The sequence below is a fragment of the Manacus candei genome, unplaced genomic scaffold (genome assembly GCF_025592945.1).
Source record: "Manacus candei isolate 608988 ecotype Guabito, Panama unplaced genomic scaffold, ASM2559294v1 h1tg000025l, whole genome shotgun sequence".
Lineage (NCBI taxonomy): Eukaryota > Metazoa > Chordata > Aves > Passeriformes > Pipridae > Manacus > Manacus candei.
In genome coordinates, this window is record NW_026138073.1 from 9,653,218 (window position 1) to 9,675,383 (window position 22,166).

The following is a 22,166-nucleotide window of genomic DNA, read 5'->3' on the forward strand; positions in this document are numbered from 1 at the left end:
AGTACCAATAAGATCATATCTTTCAGAGATGCACCTTCATGTCCTCCACTCTCACCTCTGCCCCATGACTGCCTGCATTACTGTTCTCATGCTGGAAAACAGCTTGAGGAACATGGGTGGGCTAAGGTGGGGTGGTGGGAGGAGGAGAAAGTCCATGAAGGAAAGAGAAGCTCTGCATCTGCAAAACTTATTTATCTGGGTTTGGTAAAACAGGAATGATCTCACAGCTTTTCTGATAAGACCCTAGCTCAGCTTGTTTTCATTCTCTGAATTTAGAAATATGAAGAGGATTAGCTGCCATGCTTTCATGTGTGAAAAGAACAAATGATTTTATTCATGTCATAGGCTAGGGATTGCTGACTGCTAATCAGCCAAAACCGTTCTGATATGTTTGCAGAGCAACATCTGCATAATACTCAGTGGCTTTATTTTATAAAGGCCCTTTCGCTCTTCACTTCAGAATGTGAAATCAATCAGGGGTTTGAGCTCAAGTCAGCAATTATCAGAGGCAACAAAGGGCAAATACTAACCCTGGGTTTGGTTTGGCAACAACAGGCAGAAAAGTGATTCACAGCTTTCAGTCTGTCGAGCAACTGGCAGTAGCCAGGACTAAGATGATTTTATTCATGACGCTAAACAGCTTTATATTTTCAAAAGTCTCCCTTTGCATCATTAGGACAGTTGAGAATTGGTTTACCATATAATCACCAAATCATTTAGGTTAGAAAGGTCCTCTAAGATCACCGAGTACAACTGTTAACCCAGCACTGTCCAGTCCATCACTAACCTATATCCTTCAGTGCCACAACCACAAGTCTTTTAAATGCCTCCAGGGATGGTGACTCCACCACTTCCCTGGGCAGCCTGTGCCAGTGTTTGATAACCCTTCTAGTGAGAAGATTTTTGCTAATATCCAATGTAAACCTCCCCTGGTGAAACTTGAGGCCATTTCCTCTTGTCTTATCCAAAACATTCCAGTGACCAAAATCCCATATTCTGCATGTATAACTCTTAATCCATGCTTCCTTACTCCTCCTGGCTTTAGGAAGCTTTTAGGTCACACTTCTTCTCTTTGTCCAGATTTTTTTTTTTTAAAGTATACACTTGCATCACTGTTGACCCAAGCCAAACACCCCTCTCAACTGTCAGAGTATGCATGGCATATAAAACATTATTTTTACTCCTTTCTCCAGAGTCTTCCTGGCCAAAGAGAGCAGTGATGATACCCATTTACACACAGCTGCCAACTGCATATTGACACAGCCTCCTGATTTTCTTCTAGCTCAAACTACCTATTACCTGTTATCTCGCAGAAAAGCTATTTTTACATTCAATAGTAATATCTAGTTAAAAGACAACGGATGCAAACAAAAAAAAAAAACTCCTCAGTTTGTCTAAAAAAAGGGAAAAATGAGCACACACTCCACACCTCTGCAGGTTGCCCCTTCCTCACAACACTCCACAGTCACCTGCTGAGCAGAGAAAACAGGACATAAGAGCTGAGAAGCAGCAGCCCAGGACAGCCACCGGGTCTCTCCTCAGTATCCAAGAACAGCTACAAAGCCAGTAAGTCCCTTTACACCTTCTCTGCACACACAATTACAGGGACCTACCAACAGCTTGTTTAGGGTAACTCCAGATCACTATTAAGTTTTGTGACTTTCTACCCTTTTTTTTCTTTGGGATATATCACATTTGGAGTCTTCTCATTTGGAATGCTGGCCGTTTTTCCCTGTGGGAAAACCTAGGTCTGTACTGGGAAGGGAGAGGCCACAAGACCATGACAAGAACAAGCACATTTATGTATGATATCTTTTATAATCTTCTGTCCTGCTGTACTCTATGAAGGTGATAAGAAGAGACAGCATGTTTTATTACTTATTTCGGGACTTTCCCTAAAACCCATGTGAGGGACGTAGAAGAGGTTACATTTAGTCTCAAAAAATACTGAGATTTCTAGAGAAGCAGAACTTTTTCTTCTCTATATTTCCTGAACTGCTCCCTTTAGGAAGGCTACTCAAACAGCCAACAAGAAGTGTTTCTCCCCAACCCCCTTAGAAGTATTACTCATTGCAGAACTAGAGGTAAGAGTCAAAGAAAGTTGAGTCCAAAGTCCTCTTTCTGCACTCTCCCTTACTGGCAATATCTGTGCTCTGCCTGGAAGTGCTTCACCTGCCTGAAAGCAGAGGAAAAGGTGGGAGGGAGCATGTGAACTTCACTGAGTGGTGAGTCACTTGATATAAACAATGAATGATTCAAGCACTAACATATACCTGATATTCAGGTTTCTGACTTTGCTCCCCTTCTACAAAAGAGGTGCCCCACTCGTGTTTTGGAGCCCATCCTTTCAGCTGCACCTATCTCCATTCTCCTGGAAGGAAGCCCCACAAAGCCTGAACTGGGTGGGAATGCTGTGCTCTGTTCAATAAAGCACAGACCAGACGAAACAACAGATAAGAGTAGTAGTGGGGAGGACATACACCACACAAACATATTACTTTCTCCTTGTTTACATGAACTCCATAAAGATGGCAACATGGAAAAGCTAGGAAGAAACAGCTCACTAAAATCAGTTGTAGTTGTGCAGTATTTGACAGTTATCAAAATCCAAATAATAATCCAAAATACTAAAATAATGTTGAAAGGTTCTTTCAAATGGCCTTCCTCAAAATATGAGCCAAAAAATAAAATAAATAAAGGGGACTGGAAAACTCAGGTGGAAAGCAGGAAATTTTCTATCTCCAGTAAGTGATAGATCTGGTTCTGCCTCAAGTCATTCAGTGACCAAAAGTATTTACGGTAAAATAACTGTGAACCGTATCAGAAAACTGTACAAAATATCCCCAACTTAGCAACATTGGTCAAATGCAAGTACTTCTGAATCTTAGCACTGGTATCTCTTCTGAATCACTGTGTATCAAACCTATGCCTACTGGTCTGAAATGACAGACCAGCTGGGACATTGCTCACCATGCCCATGCCTTACAAACCAGAGCACTGACCTACCCCACCCCTCTGTCACACTGGTTCTTACCTGCATCTGGGACCCAATGACAGTGTTATTGCAGGCCAGCTCTGTTTTGTTGATTGTGTCCAGCATAGCAGTTTTGCCCACATATTCTTTATTAGAGTTGAGGTGACGCTCCAGCAAGTTCTGCACGTCAGCACTGTACTGGTTCGTGAAGGCTTCCTCGTACTGGTCTGTCCAGAGGCGTATTCGATTCTCCCACCCTTCAGCTGTGTTTTCATCCAAGGCATGTGCTTCAGAAGGGGAATTCTGCACCAAACAGCAAAGAATGAATGGCTAGTACACAGCAGGAAAACCCATCCCCAGTGCTCCAAACTACAAAAAAATGGCAAATCTGTTCCAAGCTATCTAAGTGCTGGTGATGAGGACACATTTTTCAGCACCTGCACCCTCCAGAACACTGTACAACAGTTCCACTTAGGAATTTGTGGAGAATTCTGTGCAGGACTAAGCCCTCTTGAGAGCTAGTACTCTGCACTGCTATATAAAATAAAATTAGGCTAGTACATGGCCAGTAAAAAAAAATTAAGTCACTTTAGAAAAATAATTAAGTGGATTAAAAAAGCAAAGGAACAGAACACATAAAGGCAAATAAATCTCATGTAGGCTTGTCCTACAGTCGACCCACTCATGTCTAACATAATGCTAGATGATGCTGACTGCATCTCAATCTTCACAGTGACTGATCCAGAAATAGTTCCGAACCTTGGAGCTAAATGGTCAGTTTCAAGAAACTGAATGTAGAGCACAGGCTAATACCCAGGGGGTTAAAACTGCACGTCCTAAGCAGAGTAAAGAAGAGAGGGCAAAATCAGGTAATCCGTTTACACTGTCTTGTAAGGGAGGGGAAAACAGAAGCTGATAAAAAAAAAAATATTTAAGCTTCATTCTTTACTCCACAATAGTTGAAGAAATTCAACAAATATTCCAGAGGTCAATAATTCAACTGGTTTCATAAGGGACTGAGGCAAGATCTTAGTGACAAGGACAACCGAAGAGCAATCATTATTTTCATCACATATATAAAAACATTAAGCGTTCTCATGCATTTTTACCCTCTCAAGGCACTTGTATACTATTGAGATGGTGCATACAGACACCACAGGACTGTACTCTTTCTTCTGAGCCACTGCTAGAAGCCACTACCAGCTACAGAACTGGGGCCAGGTGGAACTGAGCAAACTTCAAGGCACCACTTGTGTTTCTGGGAACACATTTAGCTCAAAGTGCAAGTTACTTTTTTTTGTCAAATAACCTTCCTATTCGATAGCCACACCTGCCACTACTGCAGGAAGTCAGAGATAAAGATATTGTCCCATCCACCCCTTGTAAGAGAATGTGGAGAGAAACAAGGTGAGGGACTCCCAACATTAAACTTGTGAACTCCTTTGATGTCCAAGCCTGAAATATCATTGATGCAATCAAACAGTAACTGCCCTCACAGAAGAGCAGCCACAACCAGTTCTACATCCCTTACATCAAACATCTCACTCCCAATGCCATGAATCAACCATCTTTCAGAACTGGGTGACATTATCTTACTGAAAGCTATCAGAAGCAAAAGAAAGGTTCAAGGGGCAACTGCTGCGATACCCTTTTATAGACCTGCTTGTGGTGCATGGTAAAGCTTGAGTTTATTCCAAGGCTGGTCCCACAATCAGAAATTCCCCAAGCAAACCAAGAGAGGCACAATATATAGGGAAACCCTCCCCAATCACCATCACAGAGGGTTGTCAGTTTTACTCACCTTCATCCTCAGAGACTTCCGTGAGCCCTCTCGAAAGGCCTATCCCCCAAAACAAGGAGAGAGAGAAAAAACACAGTATTGTATATTTCCTCAGAATTAGCATCCCAGAAACACACTCAATCTTACTCCAACAGAGTAACACTAAATCTTACTCCAGCCCTTAATAAAAGACAGCAAGAACTGCAGGAAAACCTACACAAGAAGCAATAGACTGGAACGAAAAGACTCTGCAATGCAAATCCGGTGGAAACTGCTGAAAAGTTTCATGGCCAGGATTTCTGAAGTAAAAAAGCCTGCCTCACACTTAGTAAAATGTCAAGATCAAAAGCAAAACTGTCTGGACTAAACCCACTTGTTTTGATATGAGAAAGGTCCAGAAACAGAATCAAGCTGGTTCGCAACAAAAAAAACCCCTCAAAACCTCACATGGGCTCCTGCCCCCAGCCTTTTATTTAATCAGTGCCTACCAGAAGAACTTCAAGAGAAACCTAAACTGTAGAAAATTATGGTAAAGCTAGCAGATGACGGGAAAGAACCAGCTGCTCACACACTTGCATTCCAATATAAGCAATTCAAAATTATTTCAGTCCCCAAACACTCACAAACAAGACAGTAAAGTCATCCCTCAACAAATGTTCATCACTACCTACATAGTTTTCCACACAAGCACTATCTCTGTCCCCGAAGAACAGAGCCAAGAAGCTCTGCAGCCCAAATTCCTCAACAAAGCCTGCTAAGAAATACCATGCTCTCTTCATTTTTCATTCCATTCACAAACTGACCCTCTGCCATAAACAGACTCCAAAAGCTGTTTTCCCAAATCCTAGTACAGAAGGGAAAATATGTAATTGAGTCCAAGCTCTGAGCATGAATGGACAGCATTAGGAAATAAGGGTGGAGTTCCAGTAAGGCAATTTTTAAACCAACAGCCACATACTCTAGCAGGTCACAAATACAAGGCGTCACATTATTGCACCAGAAAGAGCAATTCCTGACGGGACAAAAGTTTCTTGTCTACTGCCAGCTTGTCAGCCTGCTCCTAACAACACTTCACACAGCATTTGGTAGGAACTGCAGCAACTCTGTCTCACTCCACATACCTTGATCTTTTTGGCCTTTGGAGCAGTGCGAGCTTTTTCCGTACTCCTCTTCCTCTTCTTGGGTTTGGTCCTGCGGACGCGGTTGACGGTCAGCGTGATGCTTGTGGGAGTGTGCTGAGTGGCCGTGTACAGCACCGTGGAGGGAGAGAGTTCTTCATCCCAGCTCTCGGTTGCACTGCTGTCCCCGCCTAGAGACAGAAGTGCTTTGTTAGCAGCGGCTTCTCATCCCCGAGAGCGCAGCTGACCCTTATGCCCATTTCCATCAAGACGACTGGCTGACCCTGCATAACTCTTCCCTGAGAGAACTATATCACCTCAGTTTCCCCACCCAAACTGGGAACGGGTCTCCCAAACTTCTGATATGTCACAGAATGACACCGACGAAAATTTTCCTTTTCTGTTCACAAGATAATCTGATTCTCCCAAGTGCTAACTGAGGTGAAGGGTAAGGAGAGGAGAAAATCCCAGCGATTGGGAGGCAAAGAACATTAGCGGGCAGTGATCACAGTTAGATGATTATAGCATCCAAAAGACAAAGGTCTCATAGATAGAAAACAAAAGTCACCATCATCAGAATTACACCCTCCAACTCACCTGACACGTTGTCCTGCTTCCGGCGGCGGAGTCTGATCACCTTCCCCCTGCTCATTCCTCTGCCAAAGGAGAATGCACAATTGAAGCTGGTTTGTAGGAGTAAAGTCACTTGAAATTCAACAGGATGTCACAAGATGCGTGCCCTCAGTGGGGCCCAGGATGATAAGAACATCGATTTAACATCCTCATCTCCACTCCTGGTGCCACCAACACTTGTCAGGCTGACAACGCAAAGGAGCAGGGTCAATAGTGGGTAAAGCACTGGAAAGAACTCTCCAGTTAGCAAAAGGAAGTCTGTCCCACAGCCCAAAGGTGACACGGTTCGGTATGAGAAGTCAACACAAGGAGCAGCCCAGACCTGCACTGCACCAAAGCTTACCTGCACTTTTCACACTTGAGGAGGAAACCATCTTGGGAGACACTGCAGTGGCACCAAGTGGGAATTGATTCTCCTTCTGAGGAGCTCTCACTGTCCCCGGAGTTCTCCTCATCAGGCGAGTGCAGGCCATTCAGTTCTGCACGAGGTATAATGGTCTGGACAGGAGGAGAGGCTGGCGGCGTTGGAGGAGGAGGGGCTCCGTAATTATGATCCTGAAAACGAGTATTTGCAGTACTACTTTTAACGTGAAGATATGATGCCTAGAAGCTGAAGTCCCAAATCCACAGTTCCCAGGTTAATATTTAACTGGTGTAAAACAGTAGCCTGAATTCCTCAATCTACCAAGAAGGCAAAGCAATAGCTCTGAAAGATGTGAATGGTTTCCTTCAGCACCAATGAATTAAACTCAAAACCTATGAAAACAACCAGGCTATTTCGACATTAACTGCTGTACTGCTAATAACCTGAGATTACATCAGTGTTTAAACAGTGGAACCAGATGCCTTGAGATGTTGTAGAGTTTCTGCCTGTTGAGATATTCCAAACCCAACCGGACATGGTCCTGGGCAACCTGCTCAAGCAGAGTCAGCTTGAGCAGGGAGGCTGGATTATGTGATCTCAAGAGGCCCCTTCCAACCTCAGTGATTCTGTGACATCCTGTTCTTCCCATAGCTTCAGGCTATACTCCCATTCTTCCTGACTGTTCATTGATTCTCATTGTTATAAGTTACCACTATGAAAATCTGTGCAGTTGAAACAAGTATAAATAGTGCACAATAAACCAAATGGGGCATAAAATTACCATCAGGAAAATGTTATATATTCATATATAGTCACACTTTGTTCATATACTTCATTCAGTTAAAAATCTATCACCTAGAATGCTAATAAAGCTTGTTGTAGAGTATGCAGGACTTCACAAACAATAAACACACAAACGAAAAATGTATGGCAGAACTCAGCTGTAACTCGGTGTTTGTTCCCTAATAAATAAGCCAAAACTCCTAAGGCTTAACAGGCAAAGAACTATGGAACAAGGAAAAAGAGTAAAAGTAGACAGTAAAGAGCTGATTCACTGCAGAGAGAGTACTCACTGCGTAAGGCAGCCCGCGATAGCTGTGTTTCTGGGTGGCCCCATAGCCGTGGCTGGAGTACACATTCTTCTCACTGACAGCTGGACTAGCTTCCACAGACTCTGGGCTGCAGAAAGGGCCAGAAGTAAAACCCATCAATACAATATCATTTTTTTAGTGACAGTATTTCACTGCTCTTTTCTATTGAACACATGAGCTCAAAATGAAGAAACTTCATGAAATCGAGGTGTTATTACACACTTCACCAAGCATCATGTGTGCAAAAGTTGTACAGGATGAACCTGCTTTCAGAGGGGAGGAACTGAGTAAGGGCCACCCTAGATAACTCATTAAACTGGGTCTCAATCTGGGAAGTTAAAAAGATAATTAGCATGTAAGAAGCTCAGTTTCCTTATGGTTGAGGAAATTGGGTCTGGTTCAACATTCACATCTGAACTCAGCCAGCCTAATCTCAGAGCCACTGAACAGTACTGCCATTTTATCTCTGTAACAGCTTATTTCAACTGCAGTTAAGCAGCTTTCCTGCACCTGCACTTGTTTCTCTCTCCCTCAGATACCAATTGTTAGCTGAGTCCAGTGTCCTGTGATAAAGCCTGCATGAAACCTGCATCTATCCTGACAGCAACTACCAGGAGTTGGAGACTCCTGTTACAAAGAGGCAACAAATCAATGCCCTGGATAGGCAGTGGTTACAGACAGATCGGATTCACCCTGTGCTTTCTATACAGCAACCTCCAACGAGCAGAACAGGAAATGTGCTGCTGAGGTACAATGCACTCTTCCACCACAGGGTGGTGAAAAAAAACAGCTAAAAATGAAAGGTATATCCTCAGCAGAAAGCTGCAGAAACCCTACTCAGAGAAGGGATAGCTGCAATTCAATGCAGGGGATATTAGATAATGAGGCTACAGACAGAACACCTGCAAGAAAGCACGCTGTTACAAGCAGAAGATACAAATCAGATAACCTCTGCACAGAGCAGAAGAAGGGTCCGTATCAGAATACTGCAGAGTATTACTGAATCGTGTCTGCAGATGAAATCTTTGTCAAAATTATAGCACGGAGCTGAGCAAGGAGGAAAGAAAAATACAGAAAAGGAAAACTCTACCTTGGAACTCTGCTGCTAATGGTGAGATTTTGCAGGATTCTCAGAGGGTTCTACATGGTCAGTGTGGATCAGGCGGCACTCAAACAATGGCCGGCGATCACGCGTGGGGCAGTGTTTAGGCACCACCCAAGAACACTAACCCCTGTGCCCTTTGGACTTCCTATTAGCTCTTGAAATCACTGCTGCACTGAAGTTTGCCCCACCCTGCCACTGAACCTCATCTGTTCTCCGATGGCACCAACCTCTGAGCTTCTGGCTTACTCTGGAGTACGGTGGACCTGTCTTTGCAACATAAAAGAGCAATAAGTTCTTGTACAAAGAACTGCAGAAAGTAGAAGGCCTTACACCTATGCAAATGACACTTCTGTAGCTCAGGATTTAGGAGCATGACATGATAAATTCAGTTGTTTTTCAGCGTGGCTACAGCCAGCTAAACTGTGAAAAGCAGGAGATATAGGTGGTGATTCCTCTCAAAGGATATACTTCTTAATAAAAGGCACCTTGTAAAGCTTGCCACATAATCCAGCCTTGCTGGATCTTTGCAACAGTCCTCTAGGACTTCCAGATTGGTAGTGTTAAATCCATTTAGGTTTAATCGTATTTTCAGAAACAATATTAGAAGGAAAAGAGCCTAAACAGTCTAAGGAGCAGATAAGTCCTCTGTCCAAGTCACCCACATTCCTAACCACAGTCAGCCTGGAATACCAGCAATGCTGCCGCAAGCATTAGCAATAAAACTTCAGGATTGTTGGTGCAACGGTGTCCAGGGGCAACAACACCGGGGCCCCAACGCTTCCTCAGCAGCAGCGTGCCAAGGAGCTTCCACAACTTCCACTATGCAGTCAGACTAACACAGCAAAACTACTCTGCAGCATCCGTATCACCCTCAGATGAACACCAAGACTCTTCACCATTTTCACCTCCTCTCTGTATCAGAGGCCGAGGAAGACACTAAAGCTCATCCTGTAAGGAGGGCCAGCTAGTTTTCCTTTTACCATCCTATCGCCCTCATGATGCACATCTTGGAAATCAATCCCTTGTAAAAGACAAGAAGCTCAGGTACCCCAGACTTTACTCTTCCAACTAGTAGAGTTTCAAAGGCAAAGTGAAGGATAGCCTTAGCTTTGAACAGACCCACAAAGGACACTTTCAGCAGTAACAGTGCATCGATGCAAAGACTGGAGAATAAAGTGCTGGCATTCCCAAGTTTTAGAAAACAGAGAAACCAATTCAGAAATCTTCAAAAGCCTTTTTTCAAAGTACTCTAGCTTAGCCTCAAATTGGACCTACAAATTTCTTACAAGGGAAAAAGAAAATGCTTTGCAGACGGTTTACAGTCGGTCTGTTTGATACTGAAACTCTACAAGGGACATGCGCAGATATATCTGGCTCTTCTCTCTACCATGCTCAGCTTTGAAAGCAAAGTACATGACCAAACTATTTAGCACTCTTCCTCCTGTCATAAACAGTTTAAAATTCCTGCATGTTGAGTCTTCAAAGTGCTGCTGTGGGAGAAGCAGGGTGACAAGCAATACTGAATGTCAGATCTTGAAAAGTGAAGGATCACGTACCCACTGCAGATAAGTGACTTCTGATTCCTTGTTTAAAAAGAACATATAAAAATGTGGGCTTTAGGATGGAATGAGGCCTCACGAAGGAGAATACCTAGAATGGGGCCAGTGCCAAGACAGACAAAAAAGGGCATTAGCAGTCTTGCAGAGAGTGCGACTGTGTAGTCAAACTTTGTGCACAGTCAAATCAGGGCAAGATGGAAGGGAAAACCAGGGATTTGTACCTTAGCCCACTGCTCTTACAGCTCAAAATTTATAGTCTGGAGCAATTTCTGTTCTACAGTGATCAACCTGACATGCAGGTATTTGCACAGTAGGTAGCTTTAATAATACATGGGGGAAATCTGTCTCCAAAATGCCATTTGTAAATTTTTGTAAAGGGATACTACAGCTCTTATTTCAAAGAAGGATGCAAGAAAGCAGGGGGGAGAAGAAAAACACAGGAATAACTTGAGCCCTCCCTCTCACCCCCGACAAAAACACAGTACTCATCTGAGCTGACATCATTCTGACAAGGATTTTAAGAAGATATCACGATGCTGTATTTCCTGAATTTGAAATGTTCTTGACGAGTCTTTTAAAAGAAATGCTAAGTCTCCTCCAACAGGCCTCAGAGGTATGGCTGCAGTGAGAGCCCTGCACAGCATACTGTGGTGGAGACCCTGAGGGATGCTCACTGAGTGTGCTTCTTGGAACGTGCTCAGGGGCAGAAACAAAATGAAGGTGTCCACGCAGGCTGATGCTGCCTCACATCTCTGGTCAAGCTCCAAAGGTGTCTGGAAATCAGTCATATAAGACTGGTAACAAGTCTGAGCCAGTAGGCTCTACTGAGAGGGAGGTTCAGCATGCTGATCTCTCACATTACAGCTTTTGGAAAAGGAGCTGGCTTGTACCTTGCCAACGCCAAGCATGGGTAGAGCAAACGCACAATTACCTGCACTTCAGTACAGACTTACTAGTCAAGCTGATATAAAACCCATAGTTGAGTGCCTCATACTGTTGGAATTCTCCTTTCCCCCATCTCCTCTGTCAAACTTAACAATTTCCATAACACTGCATTTGTTAACACCCAGAGTCTGTCTCTGCATTCTTCCCTCATACAGCCAGTGGACCAGCAGCCACTTTCTCCCAGGTGCAGAAAGCACCAGCACCGATCCTACAGCCCCACTCCAGATCAGCCCTCTGACACCCGCCCCTCCTCCTTTCTCCTCCTCTCTGTGGGGTAACACTCACTCCGATCCTGCAGCCATGTCGGAGTAGGACGTATCTGGTGTGGTGACTCCCAGAGGGATTGCAATGCTCATGACGCCCGTCGGGGATCACGGAGTCCAGAGGGCAGCGACTGGCCGCTCCGAGGGCGGAGAGGAGCCGCAGAGCCTCGGCCAACACGTCACGGACATGGGGAAACCTACCAGGGTAGAAACAAAGCATTGCATCGCCGTTACAGCATGAGGTGTCCCTGTGTACCCCTAAAGAAGGCTTTCACAGCAAAAGAAAAGCAGAAATATGTTTCCATCAGTGACGTGACACATCGGTTTTACTTCATTTTCATATGTGGGGCCAGGGAAAAGGTAGATGGTAGTAGTTTGGTGGGGTTTTGGGGGAGTTTTTTTACAGTGTTGAACTGACATACAATGAGCTGCTCTGCCTTAAAGCTGATAATGATAGTTCCCCCCTCCCCCAAGTAAACTTAGGACTAATTATCAGATAAGCAATCTATTAGCTCCTTCTGCATATAAGCAGCAGCTGTCACCTATCACCCACAGCCCTCCATCAGCATTTCCTAACTCCTTCCTTAAACAAGTTGCAGGCAAAGCGCCGTCTGGGAGGCCAAGGAGGCAGAGCCGGGGTGGGCTGAGCTGACCCGTCTCACCGCAGATCGGTTTGCATGTGCATTCACCGGGCCCGCGGCACGGGTGAGTGTGACCTGCAGCGTGGCTACTCCCACGCCACCGACGCTCCCGTCGCCCAGCGAGGCCCTTATCCTGGGCTCTGCACCCACGGCTCGGTGCAGGAGCCCCGACACCGCGGGGCCCGACCTTGCTCAGCCCGGGCTGACACCTCCCCGCGGCAGAGCCACGTCAGACGTCTGGGCGGCCGCGCATGGGCCGCTCCGGCCGGGAACACGGCGGGACCATTGGCTGGGAGCGGGAGCGGGGGTGAGTCACGGCGGGGCCCCGGGGGAGCCCGGGCTGCGCCGTCCCCGCCGGGCGCGGCGCTCGGCTACGGCACCGACCGAGATCGCCGCCGAACGCCACCCTCCAAGGGTCGGATGGCGGCCGGAGGTGAAACGGGATCAGCTCCTCGTTATGTAAATAACCTCAATAGCACACACGAGCATAAAGGAGCTATTATTCTACAGGGCTCGAAAGAAACTCCCCCACGATACAGAGAAAGGCTGCGTTTCCACAGGCAGCAAAGGTAACTCCAAAACCAAAGAGAAACGGTGACGACTTAACCGCCCTCTCTGCACGTTAAACTTTAAGGGCAGCTTGGAATACTTTCCGCAGCCTTTCCCGGCTCCTGCTGTCACATGCTCCCCGGCATCTCGGGGGCTCTGCCAGCAAACCCTCTTGGGCTACAGAGAGGCCGCCAGCCAAGTTTTCCTGTGGGTAGTGAATTTCTCACAGGGAACTGCCTTTGGACACCACAGTCCAGCCATTGTTTAAAACACAAAACCCCCCTGAAACACCAAAACACACACACTCACTATAAGGGCAAATGAAGGAAGAACTAGAGTCAAAAAGTTTAAATGCCACACGCTATATTGCCTTTTCCTGTCTTAAAAGACAGGCCACTTCTCTTGGCACAAGGAGATACTTTCCTTCTTCAGTATACATCCCTATGAGAAATCTTTCTGACAGTATGACAGGCATACAGCAAATTACAGAAGTAGAAGGTAAAGATTTCTAAGTGGTCTGTGGCAATTCCCTGTTATGCCCCAAAGCAATGGTCTCACAGGGAGGTGGGAGATGAAAAAGAGGGAAGACTAAGCTCACAGGCAGTTGCAACACAAGACAGCCTAGCGTTCTTGAGTGTGTTTTCTGGAAAAATATTAAAAGAAAAATAAAAGGACCTTTTGGAAGTGTCTTATTTACCCTTTCTCATGCTTGTGATAGAGTTGTGATTTCTACACTGACACGAAATGAGACAAATTGCTGCTAAAATACAGCTAAAAGCTACAGACATCAATCCCTGCTTCAATCTAGTCACATAAAACTCTGGCACAAGGTTAAAAGAAATAGGACAAGCTTCTCAATGTCTGAAGCACCCTTCCCTTTAAGAGACATAGAAAGCTCTCCCCCCCGAGTAATATTTTTAAATACTTGTTTAGATGTTTTTTCCCATATCGATCTTTTGCCTTTGCCATGACTATACCCAGCTGGCAGCAGCCCGACATTTCATCAGGACAAATTCCAGCCTCCCGCCTGCTCGTGACTCAGCAGAACTGGAAGATTTCAGGTGCAGCTTCTGGATACCTGGTCAGTCCTGGAGGAACTGGGACAAGATTTCAGGCACTTCTCACAGGAAACCCTCTTTCCATCAACAGTGTACAAAGGCTGTTGCACTGAAATGGTCTGATAACTCCCATTTTTGGGAAGGAGATTACTGGAGAAATATGAAATACCAAACTGAAAGGTTAGACAAGGCAAATTCCAGTTCAGTCACATTTGTGTTGACCCAGCAATACTTGCTCAACCATCACCCCTGCTCGGATTTTACTGTTTGTTGCTGCTATTTTATGTGTACTTTCAAGTCCGACAATGTGACATTCAAAATGAATTGCTGAGACCAACCTCAAATGCTGTCCAAGACCACATCACCTTCAGGCTACATTACAGTCTGGTCTTCATGAAATTTTGGCCTGGTAACACCCAATACCATAAAATGCTGGAGTTGAAATCAAAATGTTCACCCATCAAACTGGCTAATTTTCTGTATATACAGTCCCCAAGGACCTTCCTACCTCTCCCCACAAAAATACGGCCATGCAGGAAAAGAAAAAATATCACACCCACTTCTCTCTGGTGCCACTAGAATAAGTTTTACTAAAATTCAAAGTCTTTAATTTAAATCTGATGATCTTCAGACCACTGCACAAACCTGTCTCCTTTCTGACACAATTCTTTTTGATATAAAACGGAAACAGGAATTTTGATGGCCTAACAGGTAAATAATACTTAGCTGGTTTTGAAAATGCAGCATTTAAAGATACTTTAAAACTAGGTTTAAGCCATTTTAATTTTCAGAACTCTGTTTAGGACACAACAGCTGCAGCACTGCATTGGCTCACTTCCACTACCATTGCCATCCATGTACAAATAAAGCAGATGCAGAAAATTTACAGCTGGAAACTCTCTTCATTATTATAAAAGTCTGTACTAACAGGGACAATCAAGCATGCTGAGTCAAAGAGCTCACTAGAGCTTCCTCCTTCATGATGTGGTTGTTACTGTTTTCACTTGTGTCCCAGTCACATAGTCACCCCCGGGCACAGGTGTCCAAGACTTGGTGACAGAGTCTACAAAGGATTTGTGAGCGCCATGAAAGATTCACCCCCAGACAAAAACCCCTGGGCACAGCCCCACAGACTGCATGTGTTACCTAAATTCAGACTCCATCACCATTGGGTGCTGCTCAGGTGATGCTGTACAACCTCAGGGGGACAGAACAAACCCCCTGCGCCCTCCCACAGCCACAGACCCAAGGGCAAAGCAGTTACCAAACAGGGGGAGCACACAGATTCATCCTGTTCCTCTGCAGGGTCAGTGCACCTCTGTGAGTCTGTCCACAGAAGGCCTAAGGTATTTTGTTATCCTGCATCCAGTGTCTCATGCGTGGCTGAGAATGGTAAGAACGTAACGCCGGTACAAACACATCCCGGACAAACTGAGAAAAGCCTTCTCTGATTATACACAACTTCAACATGTGAGCCAGGGCAGGGAGAACAGTGAAATCCCCTGTGTGCACTGACGGTGACCACTTCTCACACATCTCTTGTTCGCAGATATCAAAGGACAGAAAAGTGCTTCCTTTACCTCTCCCCACACCTCCAGTTATTGAAGTCCCAAAACTGGACACAGATTCAAGACTTTTGACAACTCAGGATTGGTAGCATCCAAACAATAACCATCATCACCTTCTCTATGCTCAGCAATGGACCTATAAGTCACCTATATAGGATAAGCTCCTTGTATAATGAGTTGCACATCTCACACCATTACCAGCCACATCGAATTCAAAGCATGTTTTTCTCCTGCATCTCATACTGCCACAGGCCAGTCCAAGCTGGTGAAAAACTGGTAATAGCAGCTCTGCCATGCAGCCTTCCTTGGCATCCAACCTCACGTGGGACAGAGGCAGTGAGTTTTGACCAGTTCATACTTACACTGTCATCTGCACCAGGAGCAAACCACTCGGCAAGTGGAACAGTGTAAGAAGTGTAGCATTTCAGATCTTCATTCACCTTTTTTTCCAACTGAAATTTCAGAATGACCAAAATCTACGGGACATCTAATGTAAACATAAGTGCTTCCATTACCATACTAAAAACTCCTCTCATCAGCCAGTGCCACTCAAATACAAAAACAGTCCACCTGAGTCCAATCAAGCACTGCCTGTTCGTTCCAGCACACCCACAAACCTCACGTCAAGGGCAGATCCTCACAGAAGGGCAAACACCTTTAGGGCAAACAGAATCACATCAAGGTTTTTTGTGTGTAAACCAGCTAGCTCAAAAAAATGCATCAAATTCCCCTGATTACAGTCATGTTGTTCTATAAAGACACCTACACAGAAGCAGAGAAATCCTTAAATCATTTAGCTCCAACTTACTCTGAAACATACAGATTGCTAAAAGTACTTGAATTGTGCCTCAATCTACCAATACAAATGCGTGGCTCTGCTCTGAAAACAAGCTGGGTTCACTAAGCAGCAAGAAAACAACTCTGCCAGTTTTAAAAAATGAAATATTGACATGAGTATTCACTATTATCATTAGATCCATATATCATCTCTTAGTGGGCTGACAAAGGAAGACAGCAATCCATCCATCCATCTATCCCACGGGGTCTGGGAGAACTCAGTCCCAGCCTACAACAGAAAGGATCAAATTATTAGACAACACAGGTATTCATTGCTAGCTATGCATGCCATGATAACCAAATTACTGACAAATACAGTGAGATGGTTGGAGATTTATCTGTCTTAGAGCTTTCTAAAGACTGTCCCCTGGTTTATATGTATGTAACCATATGGAAAAAGAAATGAATGTATGTATACATTTGGTTCAGAGTTCTCTGGAATCTAGAGAACCTTGACAAAGAACCAACATGCTCCTAGAAGAAGAATGGCAACATTTCAATATTGTAAAATGTCAAAAAGCAACAACACAGCGAGACCTGATCCTGCTCACCACTCTGCACAAGATCTGGAGTCGAGAACTGGGGAAAGGTGGGACTGCTGCTTTTAGGACATGGGTGATTTCAAACACCTTTTGGTGTCCACGGGCCTGTGCATCAGTCAAGTTGATCCACACAAGATATGAAATCGTATTAACAATTCCCACTAAAGTACTCCATGGAAGCACTAGACACTACTTCAACACATGTCTATGAATACACCTACTTAGCTAAAATCAGCGTGATAAAGCTGTCCAGTGAAGGCCATGGAAGTCATGTTTAAAACTGAGGTACAAGCAAGTTAAATCGATTTTGATAAAATTTGGAAACAGCTGGAAACTAAGTAAATTTAATTTAAAAAAAAAGTAAACTAGGTTTCAGCCATTTTAAGACAATTTTCATCATGTCCATCCACAGGATTCTGTCATTTTATCTGATGAAGAAAACATCAATTTTAGTTAAACTCCTCTGTGAACTACACCCTAAGGGACTACAAACAATGACAGAGTGCAACTGAGAGAAATTAAACCATCAAGCAGAAAAATTACAAAATGCATAGTCAAGTACTCTCAGCAACTGACCCAAGACTGCAGAAATTACTTGGAAAAGCAAAAGGAATAACCTCAAAACTTTGCTGCTGCTTCAGCAGTCAAGACATTATGCAAAACCTCTTTGTTTTGCAGACCAAAAAAAAAAGAAAATCTTGTGTTTTTCTTTCAGAACCACTAAGGATTTCAGGTATTATCATAAGAAATAGAAATCTCATAAGAGAAAAAGAGAGGGCAGATAAGACTTTGCCTCCAGAAATACCTTCTCCTGGACAATTCAACTGCATTCTTGACAGTCCAAAACACTCCAGAGCTGGAGATGTCAGAAAAGGGTTTGCTTGGACTTTCTTAAGACATCCAATTTGCATCACAGAACCTTACTGGAAAGTTTAATTCCTATTGATTTTAAATTGGTTGAAGAATAATTCCATAAACATGCCATATTAGAAAGTGGAAGCAAATTACAGAGTAGCAGCAATCCATGGCAGACCAAATTATTCCACAGTGAGTTTATGGAGAGGTGGCAAGTACACACCAGGAAACTCTGTCTGCACCCCACACTGACGAGAAGGGACCTGGCAGCATTTGTGTGGTCTGCACACACAGTCTGCTGAGCAGGAAGGTGACAGAGATGATGTTTTAAAGGAATGACAGCCTCAATGTAAAGGCAAAAGGACCATCCCAACCAAATTATGAAAGTCCTCACAAACCTAAGGGTCATAAACAGAGGAAGTCTTCAAGAAAACCTCACAATACTACAAAACTCTCCTTAAAAAAAAGTTAACCATCAAAGTAAAATTTAAATAATAATGGTACCATAGACTCAAAAAGAATCCTTTCTATGCTTTAAAAACATTATTTTACACAGCCTCTATTTCACAGCATTAAAAGTTGTTGGTGAAAGTGACAAATCCTTCCAAGTCTGAAGCACTTAAAATTATATTTTCAAAAACTAAACGAAGGCAATTCCCTGAAAACACTTCTTTTTGCAAATACTGTTTTTCCTATTTTCTGAAAGATATATAGCAATACAAGAGGAAAAAAAATTATAATAAAGTGCCACAGAGTTGAAGGTACAAAAATTACTAAAATAAATGAAACAGGAAAAACATCCCTCTTTCAGTTCCACAAACTTTTGATTTTGTGACAGTCATGGGGCAAAACTATTCTGCAGTGACAGGAACATTCTAATTGCTATGCTGGTCCTATACTGTGAGGTTGTTGCTCTTTTTTCCCATGAGGTGAATGAGAACAGTCAAATGTCTGTATGTCACAAAAATAAGAAAATGCAAACAAAAAGGTTCAGAACAGATACTCTGAGATTAAGAGCTTGACAACTAACCTCCAGTGAATCCAGCTGTGGCAGCTGATGTTACTGCTGTGACTGTCTCCTCTAAGCCTTTGCCAAAACAGGTGGCAGGAAGGAAACGTTGCCATGTCTCATCAACTGCAGTTGATGCCAAGAAGACTGGACTAAAAGCAGAAACAGGTAAAATACATATATTCCCTTTTAGACACTGTTTTAGGGGCAATACATTTCTGCAATAGGGCAGAAAATGAGGAACAGCAATACTGAAATCACCACTGCTCAGTCTACCACACCTTGTCCATATATATCCTATGTTTTCAGACTCAATTTAAGAAGCCTGCCTACACTAGAAAATGGCTACGGATAAAATAAGACTCAAGATTAATTTAAATAATGTAAATAACATTCATTTAATCTTAGCAGACCAAAGTGCTTCCTTGTTCTAAATTTTGTTGCTTGTGGATGTAATAGTATTCACATGAATGATTTTACCTGTGTAACTATTAAACTTTCCTAAGTAGACAAACCCTAAATTAAAAAGGTTGTCAGACAACCCCCCTCAAAAAGAAAAAAACCTTTAGACCTTGAAATTGTGTTTTGAAGGTATTTCAGAGAAAAGCCTATACCACATGCGAGGTCAGAGGGAAACACGGCAATAAAGGGCAATAACTAGGATCAAATCCAAAGCCAGACAATTACAGTTCCCATGAGAATCCAGACAGTCCAGAGTCATGGGAAGTCGCTGAATATAGAAGGGGAATCAGCAGAATTTACTGGCACAGAGCAGCGTCCCAAACTTACAACCAGTGGAAAGCTAACCACTAACAGGTTGCCAGGAGTAGGACTGCAACCTCCAGCCCTAGTATTGGAAAAAAGATTTCTCCATAATCCCTGCCTCGCAGGTCTCGCTGTACGTCCTTTATACATCTATTTAAGGCCCCCCACGTGACAAAGGCTGCCTGCCTGGCCACTCCCTGCCGGGGCAAACAACCCAGCTCCAGAGGAGACTCCAGCAGCCGCTTCCAAGGCAGACATTGCATCAGCCAGGTGTGCAGGAAGCGGCGGAGATAAAGCAGCTGTTGACGAAGGGGCTCTCGGACGGAGGCTGCTTCAGGAATCTCATGGAAAGGACGACAGGAAGGAGAGAGACGCTCCACACACAGAACAAGCTTCATCGGCTTCAGAAAGCCTTTGTGCTGGGGCTCCGGACCTGGCCTTTCTCCCAGAGATGATGCAACACTGAAGAACAAGGTCTGTGCCAGAGAAAACTATTCACAGGCTATGCAGATGGCAACGCAGCCAAAGGCTCTCGGATCAAAACATGCCAGAGTCCCCCCAGCCCAGCAAGCCCCCCCAGGCCTTCGTGCCCCTCAGGACCCTTCATTTCACCCTGACACCCAGCACGACCCTGGCTTAGGGCAGAACGAGGGACCTCACAATAGAGAGAAAGAACTAAAAGGGGGTTTTAAAGTTCTGCAAAAAAATCACAGCTCGTCCTCCAATCTGTTGGGAGGGAAGAGATGGGGGAGAGACTGAGCTCAAAGCCTCCAGTCTCCCACACAGGGATCCTCCCGTCACCGTGGCTTGCCAGCGCACGCCTGAGCTCCCCAAACACGTAGGGCAGCCTCGGCCCCGCTCTCACACACCAGGAAACCACGCAGGGACTGCCCGGGCAGCCATGGCAACATCACACAGTGTGGCAATTATGGAGCCGCAGCTCCCACGCGAAGGTTCAGCCTTGCTTTCCATTACAGGACTCGTTTTGACCCTTCCCCCCCTGCCCAGACCATCACCAAGTGCCCTCCCGGCTCCAGCCTGGCCTCTGTGGTTTGTGACTGGCAAGTTTTGCAGCCTTGCACCTGGGTTCGAGATCATGCAAATACATTTTTCTTCGTGTTGTAAGGAAGTTATTCCAGGCTTATGTAATGCTCTTGTGCCACGTTCCAACAAACACCGGTTTGTCCCATGTGCCTCGAGTGGGAAACCGGGCTACAAAAACACCTGCAACCTGTGCCACACACAGCAGGAGTCGGATCCATTACTACTTCAGCTACATAATCACTATTAAGCATTAAAATTCAGTGAATTTTACAGGATTTCAGCAATCTTCCAGCATTGTGACAAGTTTCAAAGCTCAGCCTGCTGCACTGCCCCACCACAGCCCTTCTGTAGGAAACATCTTGGAAACCTTACCAACTGTTGCATTTGCCCAGGCACCTGTACCCAGTGGCACACTTGGTCATCTAAGATGGTCCTGGGACCCATAAAAAATTCACACATTTCCTGCAGATGTGTTTTTCCCACTGAAAAACATAAAACCTGTTAGACTGAGTCAGTAGGACAGTGGTGGAGAGCAACCATGAAGGCCCAAAGGCAGCGTATCAGCCAAAAAGCCTTAGTTCCCCTTCCGGGCATTCCAACTGCTTGATGATGCTGAATTATGTCCAAGAAATGTTCTTTGCTTTTCTGGCTTACTTGCATCTCACATTATATTGTATTTTGGCACTGGTAAGATTTGCACTGATCCCAAAATGCAAGTACTACTACGTCACCATGGCATGTCCCAGCTCTGCATGTTGGATCTTCTGTGTACGGTAGATGTTCACCTACTATTCAGATTTACAAAATAAGCCACCAGCCAATAATATATTGGCCCACCAAGCTTTAAGGAATATAAATTTTGCTAAGATCTTTGGATAAGTTTTTGATAAAACAAGATAATCAAAGACTTGCTCTTACAACCACAGAGAGGAAAGTAACGCTTATTCAGGAAGCTCCCAAATACCTAATTCCTAACTGCTGGCAGGAAATGCAAAGCTCAGTGGGACAGACAGTGCTGAGAGCCACGGTCACTTTTTTGAATAGCCCATTTTTTTATTAACAAGATTAAAAGCGGATAATCCAGTGGAACACATTTTCAGAGTAAATGCAGACGAGCAGAAATTAGCAGTCAAAAATCTGCAACCAGTGACTGAATAAAGACAAAAGTCACTTAAACCTGATTTTTTTCTGATGACTTGAAGATAAATTAGTAATTCTTCCTTCGAGAAGAGCTTCTCTGAGTGCACAGCACACCACCAACCACCTTAACTGCTTGTGGGTGGTAACACAGGAGTACTGACATCAAACAGTTGGCCAAGGGTGCTCACGTAGAGCTCACAGGAAAGTGATGCTGAGTGAGTAGTTCTGTAACACATCTGTGTAGTGCTATCTGCTACCTCCATCAGTGGCTTTTTTGAATGTTGAATTATGAGCAGAGGAATACATTCAGGACATTTTTCGTGATT

The 22,166-nt window shown here is 44.3% G+C and overlaps 1 protein-coding gene across 1 annotated transcript in view; it reads right to left on the reverse strand.

Annotated features, from left to right (window-relative positions):
• SETD5 (SET domain containing 5) overlaps positions 1-22,166 on the reverse strand; it is a 64,909-nt gene that overhangs the window by 27,237 nt on the left and 15,506 nt on the right. Inside the window, exons 2-8 of the mRNA XM_051788495.1 lie at positions 11,855-12,029; positions 7,943-8,048; positions 6,849-7,060; positions 6,470-6,528; positions 5,876-6,063; positions 4,776-4,814; positions 3,035-3,277 (exon numbers count right to left, since the gene is read on the reverse strand). Of these exons, the coding sequence (XP_051644455.1) occupies positions 3,035-3,277; positions 4,776-4,814; positions 5,876-6,063; positions 6,470-6,528; positions 6,849-7,060; positions 7,943-8,048; positions 11,855-11,925 (918 nt within the window). The 5' untranslated portion in view covers positions 11,926-12,029. The remainder of the gene's footprint in view (positions 1-3,034; positions 3,278-4,775; positions 4,815-5,875; positions 6,064-6,469; positions 6,529-6,848; positions 7,061-7,942; positions 8,049-11,854; positions 12,030-22,166) is intronic.